The sequence below is a fragment of the Mobula hypostoma genome, chromosome 2, assembly GCF_963921235.1.
Source record: "Mobula hypostoma chromosome 2, sMobHyp1.1, whole genome shotgun sequence".
In the NCBI taxonomy this organism is placed as follows: Eukaryota; Metazoa; Chordata; class Chondrichthyes; order Myliobatiformes; family Myliobatidae; genus Mobula; species Mobula hypostoma.
Window position 1 is genome coordinate 181,390,354 of NC_086098.1, and position 15,437 is coordinate 181,405,790.

Below are 15,437 nucleotides of genomic sequence, written 5' to 3' on the forward strand. Positions count from 1 at the left end.
TGTTTTAAGAACAGCTTCTTCCCCCTGCCATCAGATCTGTCAATGGTCTATGAAAACTACCTCATTATCTCTCTTTTGCACTATCTACTTTTTTTAACCTATAGCAATTTTTATATCTTGCGCCATACTGCTGTCACAGAACAAGAAATTTCACAACATATGTCAATGAAAGTAAACCGGATTGCTTCTGATTCTGACAAGAAGCATTTTGTATCTTGGATATTAGATTTGTCAGATAAAGAGATTTTATCTGAAACTTTTACAGTGGAGTTGTCATTCTGTGACATATCATGGCCTGGGCATGGCATGATCTATTGACAGGAAAGTTTTCCTTCAGCATCAAATTGTAGATACTTGCCCCCAACATTGTTCTTGTAAGTGTTGTACATTTCTTTTACTCGACGGTAGCGGAATGCCAATTTCCTCATCCAGTCTACACCCCCGTGCACTCCAGAGCCTATGCAAAGGCTTCCACCAACTGCGGCTGTTTGGAAACCATCTGTTGCAAAGTTATATGTGCTGTGTGGGAGGAGAGAGGAAGGCTGTTAGTGGCATTAGTTCCATTAATTAATGCACAGCTGAAACACTGGAGAATTATGCAGCTCGTGTGGGATTTACTTTCTGTGCAAGCTCACCTCAGATCCTGCCCATTGTCATCTGAAGACACATCATCAATGTGGACCTGGTCACACTCCTGCAGAAATATAATCAAAACAAAAACTCCAGAGTTTAAATAAACTGCAGCACACTGAGTATTCTTGTCACCGAGTTGTCTGCAGTGAGGCACTTTCCCATGAAAAAGATTGTTTCCTGAAACAATTGGGGGATAAGAAAATGGAATCGGAAGATTATATCGAACTCCAGAAAAATGATTTCAACCTTCAGCCTCTGACCAATATCTACGTTCTGTCTTACTTAACAGTGTTCTCTCAAGGCACTAAGGTCAAAGCTGAAACCCATGTTGGCTTTTAATATTCTACGAGCAAGATCATAGTCTGAACAAAAGAATGTTGTTGGAAAATACAGCTACTGAGGAAATGTTTAGTGGTTCTGTCAGGCTCTGTATTTCTACTTTATCGGAAGAAGTTACAGTAAATTCCTTTTGCAGATGTTCATTTGGTGGTAAATGTGCAGAGGCTTTGAAAGCTGAAACATCCATTCCAGTTCAGTAGCTTGGAGGCAGTCTGCCCCAGCTTTGCAAGTGTGTTATAGTTAGAAGCATAGCCAGTCGATTGTCAATCTCAAATGAGCTTCATTCAGCAGCAAGGGGGTTAAGCCACTGGCTTGACTTTCATCCTGAAAAGTTAGAAAATGTAGAATGGTTTTGACAGGAGCGCTTTCTGTAAAATAAATATGTGGGCAGTGGTGGATTTGCTAATTTGAGCAGTTTTTAGCAGGTGAACCAATGTGAGCAGCAAGGAAGAAGATTGAAAGGAACGTTCCTGTTCTGTCTCAATGCATTGCCTAAACTGGATACTTGTCCTATTTTGGGAGATAAATAGTGGAGAAAGGAAACAATAGAACAATGATAACTTCCAGTTATTCTTTTCCCTCTCTGCACCTTGTGGTGCATCGGGCGGCAATCTTGTCATTTCTTTAGAGTTTGTCTGATTTTAACAAGGCCAAATTGCTAGCTCGATGCTCAACCTAGCACGGACGGAATGTGTGCAAGGAGCTGGCCCAATTCAAACCCAGGACCACTCACCTGGAAGTTTGGTGTGGATGCCATGACACCACCGGCCACCCAATAACTTCCAGTTATGGAGCATCTTTAATATAACAAGAACGTAAGCAACCAAAAAGAAAGTTCAAAGTAAATTTATTATCAAAATACATATATGTCACCATATACTACCCTGAGATTCATTTTCTTGCGGGCATTCACGATAGAATAAAGAAATACAATAGAATCAATGAAAAAACAGGCACAAAGACTGACAAACAACCAATGTGCAAAAGAAGACAAACTGTGCAAATACAAAAATAAATAAATGTATAAATAATCGTGAGCTGTAGAGTCCTTTAAAGTGAGACTGTGCCCTTAAAAGGACATAGTGTCACGAGAGTGACCAGAACAAAATCATAAACACAGTCTTCTAAGGAGAAGAGAAGTCTTGAGAGGCGGCAATATTTAATGATATAATTCAAAACTTTTAGGGCTTTGACAGCTGAAGGTCAAGATGGGGGGGGGGTGGTGATTAAAATCAGGGATAAGTGAGAAGCCAGAATTCGAGGAACCCAGTTTATAGAGACTACATGCGGGAGGCCAGGCGAGAGAGATGTGGAATTATAACACAAATAAATAATGGAATGGAATGCGTGCCTGTGAGTGCCAGCTTGTTTTCTTAATTCAGAAATAGTAAATTATTTCCAAACATAATATTACAAAGTTAAACGTGCTCAATATTCTCTTCCAGAACCGACCACCTTGACGACCTTTTTTATTTGTTAGATCTTGTCTTAATAGCATGCCAGTGCTCAGGAAAGACAAGTATTTACACAGAGAGTCTGCATCAACCACTCCCTGATCACGTACTCTGTTACTGATACGTACAGTAAAGCTTCTGTTCTGCTTTTGTCTTGATTCCAACTTTGGAGATTTGCTTCTCAAACCTCTTCCCTGTTTCAGGCTTCCACTTTAGTGGCAGGTAGGGATAAGTCTGTGCTGTACTAGAACCTCTTTGACAGGCTGGAACTCATTTTCTGTGAGATCTTTACAGAGGGCAGAGAGGAAACTTTAATCCTTTCAGTCTGGGCTGCAATCAAACACAGGTCCCAAAGGTGAAAGAGAGTCCTCTAACACACTGAGCCACAATGTCCCATAAACACTCAGCATTTTTTTAAATAACTCTGTAGCTTACCCTAAACCTGATACCTTAGGAAGCAAGGATGTGACCTTTTGCACATGCCTGTAAAATAACTGCAGCCATTTTTATTGTAAATCAAATTATGACAAGAGTTCACATCAGTTAATAGTGTTAGTGAAAACTCAGTGAAATTGAAACTTATACATTAATGGCTACCTTAAAGCTTGCTAGGTTTCTGAACACCGGGTTTGTGAAATTCAAATAGTACGGAACCTGCCCAACGATAACACTTGGGTTATGTTGCAAGACACTTCAATGGATCCTAATTCAAAACTGAAAATTCAAGATTCAATATAGTTTATTTTCGTTCTTCAGTACACACAATAAGCGCAAGGAATGCAATTATAAAACACAAAATAAATATAAATATAAAAGCAGTCCTATAAAACATAATGTACAAGTATGGCAAGTATATACATAGACTGATTGTATGTCCACAAGATAATGCCAGGTAATGTGTATGTAGTGATCGTAGGGGTGTTGGGTTAATGGGTGGAGGTGTTGATAAACTTGCCAGGTTGGGTGAGGAGACTGTTTTTGTGTCTGGTCGTCCTGCTGTGGATACAATGTAGCCTCTTCCCTGATGTGAGTGGGATAAACGGTCCATAAGCTGGGTGGGTGGGAGCCTTCACAATATTGACGGCCTTTTCCCATCACATTTCTACATACATAACCAGGTGCCACTTTATTGGGTACTGGAGGGGAATCCAGTGTGGACTTCTGCTGCTGTGGCCCATCCATATGTTCGACATGTTGTGCATTCAGAGGTGCTCTTCTCCACACCACTGTTGTTAGCATGTGGTTATTCGCCTTTCTGTCAGCTTGAACCGGCCTGGCCATTCTCCCCTGAGCACCATCATTATCAAGGCCCACAGAACTGGCTCTTTTTTTCTGTTTTTGTACCATTCTCTGTAAACTCTAGAGATTGTTGTATACGAAAATCCCAGGAAGTTAGCAGTTTCTGACGTCCTCAAGTCAGCCCATCTGGCACCAACAATCATTCCACAGTCAAAGTCACTTAGATCACTTTTCTTCCCATCCTGATGTTTGGTCTGAACAACAACTGAGCCTTCTGGCCATCTCTGCATGCTTTTATGCATTGAGTTGCTGCCACATGATTGGCTGATTAGATATTTGCATTAATGAGCAGGTGTACAGGAGTACCTAATAAAGTGGACATTGAGTGTATGTCCTTGATGGTGTCAGTCAACATCAACTCACCACAGCAGTGTTGAGATCAAGCACTCGGAGTGGAGCCTTTAAATAAAGCCACAAGTCTAGATGCATATTAAGGACCTGAAACAAAGAATTCCTGTTGCGTGCCCAACCATTTTCAATGTCTTTTCAGGTAACCCGTCCTCTCGATCATTGGCAATCAATTGAATGCAGTTTAACCAGCAGTTTCAAGTTCCTGGGGTGTCAACACCTTTGAAGTTCTATCTTGGCCCAGCATAACCAATGCAATTACAAAGAATGTATGATGGTGGCTATATTTCATCGGGAGTTTGAGGAGACTTGGTATGTAACCAAGGACTCTCACACATTTCTACAGATGTACCGTGGAGAGCATTCTAACTGGTTGCATCACCATCTGGTATGGATGAGACACAGCACAGGATCGGAAAAAGCTGCAGAAAATTGCAAACTCAGTCAGCTCCATTGTGGTCACTAGCCTCCCCAGCACTGAGGACATCTTCAAAAGGCGATGCCTCAAAAAGCTGACATCTGTCATTAAGAACTCTGATCACACAGGACAGGCCGTCTTCTCATTGCTATCATCAAGGATGAGGTACAGGATCCTCAAGACACATACTCATTTTAGGAACAGCTTCTTCCACTCTATCATCAGATTTCTGAATGGACAATAAACCCACGTACTTTACCTCACTTTTTTTCGTTCCCTTTTTGCACTACTTATTTAATTCTTTTGTGTATATATTTCTTACTGTAATTTATAGTTTATTATGTATTGCAATGTACTTCTGTCATAAAATGATATATTTCACAACATATGCCAGGGTTATTCAAGCTGATTCTGATTCTGAGGGGTCTCCATAAACTTTGAACGGTTTTGGCTAGTTGAGAATGTGTGGAAAAAGGCCTCTGCGAGCAGCCCTTATCCATCTTCATTGACATAGTTCTGGACAGAAAACTACTAGCTTTCTTAAGAGAGCAACTAGCTTTCATGTGTGGAATTATTTTTTTTTATTTGTTCAATTTGGACCATTTATTGCCCATCTCTAATTATCCCTGGAACTATATGTGAGGCCATTTCAAAATCAATATCATTGCTGTGTCTGGGCAATAGTGTCAGTCAGAATGAGGAAGAACAGCTGGTTTCATTCCTTGAAGGGCATTAGTGAACCAGATGTTTCTAAAAATCATAACAGTAGTTTCACAGTTGCCATCACTAGCATTTTATTCCAGGTTTATTTAATTAGCCGGATTTAAATTCCCCAGCAATCATGGTGGGATTTGAACTCCTTCTTCCAAACCAATAGGCAATAATATCAGCCCAGTAAATTAACCATTGTGCTACTGTACCCACACAAGAGCTTCTGTATCACTCTACCTTTTCAGAACACAGAGCAATTTTCGCTGCTCCATTCAGTGTGGGTCAATCATTTCATTCCTTATAAAACAAAATCAAACTTCCTCCTGTATTGATTCACTTTTATACGCTATTGGTAAACGCTGATGTTTATTGTGCATGGCCATTATCTTCCTGTACTGAGACAGTCCCTCAGGATCAAGAACAACTTGTTTCTATTCCAGCTCTGTACATTCTGAGGAGGCTAATCAGTTCAGTGTGGGATTGGCGAACTTGCCCCTAAATGCTGAGTGGTTTGGGAGATGATGCATGCCTTCCACCATTTGTTTGAGGTTTCTGTCAGTCCCCAGTGCATGGACACAAAGTTCTCAATACCATTCATTTTGAATGTTATAGGCCAGGGATTCTAAGCAGCCTGTGGGGAATATTACTCGTTTTCAAAGAAGCTTTGAGAATATCCTTAAATAATTTGCTTTGTCCTACCGGTGAGCTCTTGCCATGTGAGAGCTCAAAACAAAGAATCTGCTTTGGGAATCTGGTGCTGGTTACATGAATGGTGTGGTCTGTCTATCTGAGCTGACTAAATCTAATTAGGGACACAAGAGATCCTTCAGATGCTGGAAATCAGTAGGAGGAGGCATTGGGAAAAAAGGTTACTTGTATATTTCATAAGGAGTTTGAGAAAATTTGGTATGTCACCAAGAACACTCAAAATTTTCAACAAATGTACAGTGGAGAGCCTTCTAACTGTCTGCGTCACCGTCTGGTATGGGGATGGAGGGACCTACTGCAGAGGATCAAAATAAGCTGCAGCGAGTTGTAAACTTAGTCAGCTCCATCATGGGCACTAGCCTCCATAGTTATCCAGGACATCTTCAAGGAGCGATGCCTCAAAAAGGTGGCATCCATCATTAACGATCCACCCACCGCCCCCCCCCCAATACCCAAGTCATGTCTTGTTCTCATTGCTACCATCCGACCGGCTGGTGGCACAGTGAGATCAGCGCTGGACTCTGGAGCGAAGGTTCCCGAGTTTGAGTCCAGGTCGGGCCACCCCCGAGAACGCTTTCCATCCATGCCACGTTGAGTGTCGAGCTAGCCACTTGGCTTCGTAAAAAATACAAGGGTCAAGTCAGGAACGTTCATAACGTAACCTGGTTAATCCTGACACCATGTGCCAGAATGTCTGGTACGATACACGCTTCAAAAAAATTGCTACCATCAAGAAGGAAGTACAGAAGTGTGAAGGCACGTACTCAATGATTCAGGAAGAGCTTCTTCCCCACTGCCATCCAATTCCTAAATGGACTCTGTGTGTGTGTGTGTGTGTGTGTGTGTGTGAGAGAGAGAGAGAGAATGAGTGCATATCTGATGAAAGACTTGTGTCCAAGGGCTAATATCCATCTAGCAGACCCTAGTCGCCAGACATCTTAAACCCCTTCCCACTAGATCAAGACCTTGTACTGTCAAGCATGTATGCTAGCTGGTGTTCATCGACCATAAAGAAAATCCCATATGCTGCCAAGACCATTAGATGTGCATTGGCTCTGTGGAATAAACATGTTCAAGCCTCGGCCAAATCCGTGAAGGATTGATTGCCTGTCTATGTGTTTCTTCTCACAAAGGTGGACTGATGCTCTGAGAACAAACAACACTTCCAAATCACACCAATCGACATGATGTTAGAATGGTGTGTGGTCTTTGGGCTATGTAATAGGTGGGCCACCTGTGCTCTGTGAATATTTTGGTTTCTCTGCTTTTCATAGATTTTTTTTAGATTTATAGTTGGGTAAAAATAATGAATCAAGTACCCTACTGTTCTGAAGTTGTTTAGTTTTCAAAGCTTAAGCATTTCTGTATTTGACAGTTTCCACCAGTACCTCCAAAATGAAGGCTCTAGATGTGAAATTACAAAATTTTAATCCTAAATGGCAAGAAGGTAGACTTGCATTTATTTGGCACCTTTCACATCCTTTTAGGATGTCCCAAAGAGCTTTTCAACCAGTGAAGTACTTTTATACATAGTATACACACCACAAGTACTTACAATAGCAAGTACACTTTTGGTGTGTAGTTGCTACTGCAATGCAGGAACTTCACCTAAACCATGCGATAATAACCAGATAATTCAAGTTCAAGTTCAAGTTTAATTGTCATTCAACCATACATGGATATAGCCAAACGAAACAGCGTTACTTGGGGGCCAAGGTTTAAATATAATCCCATCAATCACATCCAGCACAAGGCACATCTCTTCCAATAAACCAGAGTGAGAGCTGAGAGTTAGTCAGAACTGTTCAAAGTAGTGCCAGCTGAGAAAGCAAGCAGGGCCTCAGTCAAGTTTTTATCCAAAAGACTACTGCTGCAACAACAATGCAGCATTCCTTCAGTACTGCACTGAGTCTAGGCCTATGTGCGGTAGGGTTTGAATCCACGGGCTTCTGACTCAGAGACCATTGCCAACTGATCCATACCTGAAGCACACCAGGTATTTGAGCCTGTGGCACAAAGTTCCATTCTAATCCCAGGTTTGCTTTTACCACGATGTGCATGCGTCATAATCTGAGTAAAGTTCCAATCCAAGAACGGATAGAATAATCAGACAATCACCATCCAGTCCTATTAAATAGGCAAACGTTCCCTCTAATTTTTTTTACAGCTGTGAGAACCAAGCATTGCTCTGAGCAGGAGATTTTTACACAGCCTGAAAACTGTGCAGCACTTTAATGAAACATTATATAAAAGAAAAATTCCAGCTGCGTGGCAACAAAAGCTATATACGTGGGAGCATTTCAGTTACTGTGCGGCCACACACCCACACAGCTTAGAGTGCACAGTGTGGGTGTTCATGGACCGCAACAATTCCCCAGTGCGATTTTGGTGTGCACTTCAGACCCATGGTCCTTGGACCATTGAAATGTGAATACAGGAACAGAATTATCTCCTCAACACCTTACATAACCCACAACTTTCCCATATCATTGGCCGAAATTACAATGTAATCCTGACTGGTATATAGATCACTAAACATGGGACAGCTATCAACATATGCACTGTGGAGACTCATTATTGAGAGTCAACTCAAATGGAGAGTTTTGCCAGCATGCCCAAGTACTAATAAACAAGCAGAATAAATATGCTTCATAGAAGCCATTCAGGCTTTCTTTAAGAATGCATTCATTAACATGGCACATCTGTGTGTAGGTCTCATATTTTACCTCTTTCATTAACATATTGAAGAAATTGTGAGTTTGTTATTTTGGCACTCATAGAATCATAGAATTATAGAATCATAGAGTTATCGAGCAGGAAAACAGGGCCTTGGACCCGGTTTATCCATGCCAAACAAGATATCTGTCTGAGCTTGTCTATCTGCCTGTGTTTGTCCAACATCCCCCTCAATCATATCTATCCATGCACCTATTGTGCTCTGCGTTGCTTTGCCAAGCATTGTGGGCATGCAATATAGGGACCGGAATGTGTGGTGACTCTTGCAGGCTGCCCCCAGCACATCCTTAGGTATGTTGGTTGTTAATGCAAACAATGCTTTGAAGTATATGCGAGAAATGAATGAATCTATATCTGAATTTACCTAAATGTCTTTTAAGTATTATAATTGTACTTGCTTCTACAGCTTTTCCTGTCAGCATGTTCCAATTACATACCATCCTCTGTGTGAAAAAGCTGCCCTTCAAATCATTTTCTATCATCTCACCTTAAATCTATCTCCTCTAGTTTTAGACTTACTTACTCTAGGAAGAAGACTGAGCACTAGTCCCTGTGGTATACCACTGGTCACAAGCCGCCAGGCCGAATAACTGTCCACTACAACCCTCTCTCTCCTTTCACCAGGCTAACTTTGTATCCGATTTGGTAGCTCACCCTGGCTTTAAGGCAGTCCTCCTTCCATAATAGCCTACTATGCAAGACTTTGTCAAGGTTTATGTAAACAATGTCTTTTTGGACACGTTTTCTTTAAAAAGTTGCCTTTTACGGCACACATTCGCCCATCTCCAGCTAAGTAAATTTTTATAAGCCAAATGAACATCGAAAAGATGGATTACTTACCTCATTCTTCAAATAATGATCTCTAAAAACTCCCACTCCAATTCTTTCCTTTCCATGCTTTTTGTGGGAGGCAGGATTTGGGCTGGACATTTCGCAAAATAGGTCTCCTCCTCTATATCCTGTGTTCTGTGCCCAGGGAATGCACATTCTCCAAAAGCAAATGTCAGGAATAGCAACCCACTGTGTTTTTAATTATTGAAGATTATGATAGTGCGTCTGCCCATTTCCTCATCCTCTGAAGAAAGTAAGTTATGGCCAATTCCTTGTTAGACCTTTCCTTCCAGCTCATGTGGTCATGTCCACTGGTTTTATGTTCCATGGGAGGAACAAAATACTCGTTAATTTACACTGGAACGATTCAGCAATTTAAACACTTGCCCTATGTCCCTTCCGATCCCTTAGTCTTGTTTCATTGTTGAAAAAAAAACCTTTCAATCTATGTATTTCTTGGATCAGAGCCCAGAAATCATCCCAGTAGGTATTCATTGCACATTTTCCGGAAGAATTTCCTTGGGGACGCATACACTCCACAGAAATCTTGTATCAGACAGTTATTGAAGTGCATTCCTGAAGTCATGAGCACTTATGGGTTCATGGTTAAAGTACATCTAAAATGGCTACTGAAGTTTGCATTGAGGTTATTTATGTCTATTGGAACCTTAATGAATTTCACACCATTCACAAGGTCACTAGAGCTAATTTGTTCACTTGGAGCAAAGAGCAAGCAAGCAGCAAAGTGATGTTGTGTCACAGCTATTAGAGCTGCTGTCTCTTAGGCTACGTCCACACTAGACCGGATAATTTTGAAAACGCTTGTTTCGAGTAAAAATGACAGGCGTCTACACCAGGCATTTTTCAAAATATCTCTGTCCACATTAAAACGGATACTGTATTTTGGCGAATCTACTGCTACTGGGCATGCACAGACACATCTACAGAAAACAAGCGAAGAGGAAATGGTATAATATTTATGCTTCCGCAGCGGGGTTGTGCTATTTCCATTGGTCAAAAACTAGAGTACCAACGACAACAGCAAAAGAAAGTTTTCAACAATGTCTTCAAGGAATACAAAGAAAAACTCCGCTGGAAAAAGCAGACTGGACTTCTTCGTTTAGACAGACAATGAAGTCGAGCTGTTTTTGCGAGTTACAAACAACTACAAAGTCAGCAAAGCAGCGGCGAACGTGGAGATGTTTAATTCCAAACAAGCTATTAACGTAGACAATAAAGTAAACAACACACGCATGAAGCCGTCCTCTACCCAAGATCAACAAGAGAGTGGAATCTTCTGCCGCCAGACCTGCGCAGTATTTCTGACATTAATATTTTTAAAGGTAGACTCAATCAAATCAATTTAGGGGATCTAGTCAAAAAAGCTCACTTTACAATTTAACTCTCACACCGTTCACACCGACTGCACGTTATAACAGCCGTCCGGCAGTGCTTGCGCAGTACCAAGCAGAAGCAGAAAAAGCATTGTTGTTATGACAGCGTTTTAAAATATCTCCGTTTACCCTGTCCACATTACAACACGCAACAATCATTTTCAAATTTACACACTCTAGAGAGTGTTTTAGAAAAGCTCTGTTTTCGGGGGATGAAAACGCCATTTCAATGTGGACGGAGGGTCAAAACGAAGAGAAAAAGCTTTGTTTTCAAAATTATCCAGCATAGTGCGGACATAGCCTTAATTTCAGGAATCTGGATTTGATGCTGTCTGCATGGAGTTTACACCTTTTCTTTGTGATCATGTGGGTTTCCTCCATGTGCCCTCGTGTTCCTCCCACATCCCAAAGACCTATGGGCTGGTAGATTAATTGGCCACTGTAAACGGCTCCTCATGCGTAGGTGGTTGGATCTGGTGGGGAGGGTGTTGGTGTGGGAACTCATTGGGAGTGTGGGGAGAATCAAATGAGATGAGAGGAGAATTAGCCTAAATAGTTGGCTGATGGTCAATAAGGTCTCTGTGGGAATGAGTGCCTACAGTATGTCCATGCTCTATATAAAAGCAAATTTAAATTAGTAACAAGAAGTCAGCAAGATCCCATATTGACATTCCAGATAAGGATATAAAAATATTCAAATGTAGGGATCATTCAGGAGGGTCAATAGAATGGACTTTCCATGAGCAACATACAGAAAATATTGGAGGAATTCAACAGGTCAGACCGCATCCATGGAGGGAAACAGGCAATCGATATTTCACTTCCCTCTGTTCCCCCCTCCCCTTCTCTCTTTTTCCATTCCTCATTCTGGTTACACTCCTACTCCTTCTCTTCTCCTAGCCCCCTCCCCCCCACCTTCAGGACCTGCCTATCACCCCTCTCTGATTCCCCACCTCCTTCCCGTTATTCCATATTCATCAGAAGACGGCCGAAATGTCGACTGTTTATTCCCTTCCATAGATGCTGCCTGACTTCTAAGTTCTTCAAGCATTTTGTGTGTGTTGCTCAAGATTTCCAGTATCTGTAGAACCGTTTGTGTCTTGGACTTTCCATGATGTTCCTTTACAGTTACAAAAATATATGACACCAGAACTAAAACAGTTACACTAATGAAATACAATAAAGCATTTTCAAGTGTATAATGAATAGAGCCAGACATCACTACGTCTTTCCATTAGACCCTCTACAAACCCCTCCATCCTATTTAACCCCCTTATCTCCACATTGTGATTTTTGTCCACTCATCCCACCAACTGATCTGCCACTCAGCATCACTACCCCCACAGTCTACCAATCATCAATCTGATGCTTCACCAAATGCCATCTACTCCACCAACAACCATACCCTAACCCAATTGGATGTCAGCCATCCGAATCCTTCCAGAATACCAGCAAACTTTACCCTCCCCTTACGCCGGTTCCCCCAGCGATGGCCTGTATACTAGTCTTACCACAATATTCCTGGCTGACACTCACCCTAACCGCAGTATTGAGCTATGGCTGCCAACTCTCTACTTATTCATGACTTCTTCCCACTCCTTATCTTCCTTGTTCACAAAACTCCTACCCTCTCCCCACCCCACACTGCATCTTAATTCTCTTCAGAACCAAGGTATATAAAGCAGTCATTCCCATGTGAATCTTGTTTGGTTTCAATATCTGACTTTGCAGTAATCAGTCCTCGAACATGACATCCACTGCACATGGCCATTCCCCCTTTAAGAGTACTAATCACCTTCTAAGAATGAGGAAAGGAAGTGCTTGAGTCAGCTCCAGAAATAAAAATTCTGTTTCTTTTGTTGTGTGCTATTAGAATCAGTGGCCAAGTGGTTAAGGCATTGGACTAGCGACCTGAAGGTCGTGAGTTCGAGCTCCAGCCGAGGCAACGTGTTGTGTCCTTGAGCAAGGCACTTAATCACACAGTGCTCTGCGACGACACTGGTGCCAAGCTGTATGGGTCCTAATGCCCTTCCCTGGGACAACATCGGTGTCGTGGAGAGGGGAGACTTGCAGCATGGGCAACTGCCGGTATTCCATACAACCTTGCCCAGGCCTGCGCCCTGGAGAGTGAAGACTTTCCAGGCGCAGATCCATGGTATCGTAAGATTAATGGATGCCTTTACTTTATTAGACTCAGGTTTAACACCACCGGCATACATTGTGAAATTTGTTGACTTAATATGATACATAGTAGTAGAGAAGAAAACTGAATTACAGTAAATGTGTGTGTATATATAATAATAATTGAATTAAATAAGTAGTGCAAAAATAGAAATAAAAAAGTAGTGAGACCGTGTTCATGGGTTCAATGTCCATTCAGAAATCAAATGGCAGAGGGGAAGAAGCTGTTCCTGAATGGTAGAAATGAGAACAAGGTGATGGGGTCCTTAATGACGGACACCGCCTTTTTGAGGCATCACTCCTTGAAGATGTTTTGGATACTACAGAGACTAGTGCCCATGATGGCGCTAACTAAGTTTACAACTCTCTGCAGCTTACTTCAGTCCTGTACAGTAACTTCCCCCCAATTCCTCCCCACCACCATACCAGATGGTGATGCAGCCAGTAAGACTGCTCTCCGCAGTACATCTGTAGAAATTTGAGAATGTTTTTGGTGACATACCAAGTCTCCTCAAACTCTGGATGAAATATAGTCAAGATCATGCCTTCTTTGTAGCTGCATCGTTATATTGCGCCCAGCTTAGATCCTTGGAGATTTTGACACCTAGAACTTGAAATTGTTCACTCTTTCCACTTTTGATTACAGTGAAGCTGGCACCTCCTTTAGTTCAATTGTTTTTAATAAGAATTATTACAAAGTTTTCTTCTCCAGAAGTGTCTTTACTAAACTCATTATACTGTAATTGCTTCACTGACATCGGTGCATCAACTATTAAAATGTGACGTCTATAGTCTGTACGCAGGGTTCTGTGCCCACTTAATGGCTGAACATGATTTCCAGTGAAAGTATGAGTCTAAGATAGTTCGTCTTTCTTTGACAGTTGCTTCAAACTTGGCCTGATCACTGAGAAGTTATGCCAACTGTCAGTAGCTGGCTTTGTATTCTAAGCACAGTAGCATAGCAGTTAGTACAACAGTTTACAGAGTCAGTGACAGGGGTTCGATTCCCACTGCTGCCTGTAAGGTGTTTGCATTTTCTCGCCATGACTGTGTGGGTTTCCTCCAGGTGCTCCAGTTTCCTCCCACATCCCAAAATGTACAGGTCAGTAAGTTAATTGGTTACATGGGTGTAACTGGGCAGCATGGGCTTGTTGGGCTGAAAGAGCCTGATAAAGTGCTATATCTTTAAATAAAAGCAGACTGAGAAGACTCTGTATCAAGACTGGAATATGCTAGGTGAGTATTAGTTGTAAAAGTAGTTTTCTAACCTGGAATATATTTCATCGTCTCTCAAAGTTGCAAAGTACAATTATTTAGATACAACTTTTAAATTTTCAAATGAGCGATCTGACACACGGCACCTTTCCTTCAGATTACTGCATATAGTTTAGGTATTCTCACAGGACTTCCACACAGACCCCTGCTAAATTTACAATTACTTCTAAGGAATCCTTTTCAGAAAAGGAAGAACCTGTGTAGTTTTTTTTGCATACAGTAGTGTGTAAAACTTTGGACACCCCGGTCAAAATTTCTGTTACTATGAATAGCTAAGCGAGTAAAAGATGAACTGATTTCCAAAAGGCATGAAGTTAAAGATGACACATTTCTTTAATATTTTAAGCAAGAAAACTTTTTTTATTTCCATCTTTTACAGTTTCAAAATAACAAAAAAGGAAAAGGGCCCAAAGCAAAAGTTTGGGCACCCTGCATGGCAGTACTTAGTAACATCCCCTTTGTCAAGTATCACAGCTTGTAAATGCTTTTTGTAGCCAGCTAAGAGTCTTTCAATTCTTGTTTGGGGGATTTTCACCCATTCTTCCTTCCAAAAGGCTTCTAATTCTGTGAGATTTTTGGCTGTCTTACATGCACTGCTCTTTAGAGGTCTATCCACAGATTCTCGATGATGTTTAGGTCAGCGGAATGGGAGGCCCAAGGCAAAACCTTCAGCTTGTGCCTCTTGAGGTAGTCCATTGTGGATTTTGAGGTGTGTTTAGGATCATTATCCTGTTGTAGAAGCCATCCACTTTTCAACTTCGGCTTTTTTACAGACGGTGTGATGTTTGCTTCCAGAATTTGCTGGTATTTAATTGAATTTATTCTTCCCTCTACCAGTAAATGTTCCCCATGCCATTGCGGCCAAAATGTTCTATTTTAACTTCATCAATCCACAGGACTTGTTTCCAAAATGAATTCAATTAAATACCCAGCAAATTCTGGAAGCAAACATCACACCGTCTGTAAAAAAGCTGAAGTTGGAAAGAGAGTAGCTTCTACAACAGGATAATGATCCTAAACACACCTCAAAATCCACAATGGACTACCTCAAGAGGCACAAGCTGAAGGTTTTGCCTTGGCCCTCACAGTCCCTCGACCTAAACATCATCG

The 15,437-nt window shown here is 41.5% G+C and overlaps 1 protein-coding gene across 3 annotated transcripts in view; it reads right to left on the bottom strand.

Moving 5' to 3' along the window:
- Positions 1–15,437, bottom strand: part of LOC134360234 (eyes absent homolog 1-like) — a 284,150-nt gene that overhangs the window by 14,848 nt on the left and 253,865 nt on the right. For all 3 annotated transcript variants that reach the window (XM_063074347.1, XM_063074328.1, XM_063074337.1), the window contains exons 12-13: positions 636–694; positions 359–519 (exon numbers count right to left, since the gene is read on the bottom strand). In XM_063074347.1, the coding sequence (XP_062930417.1) occupies positions 359–519; positions 636–694 (220 nt within the window). The remainder of the gene's footprint in view (positions 1–358; positions 520–635; positions 695–15,437) is intronic.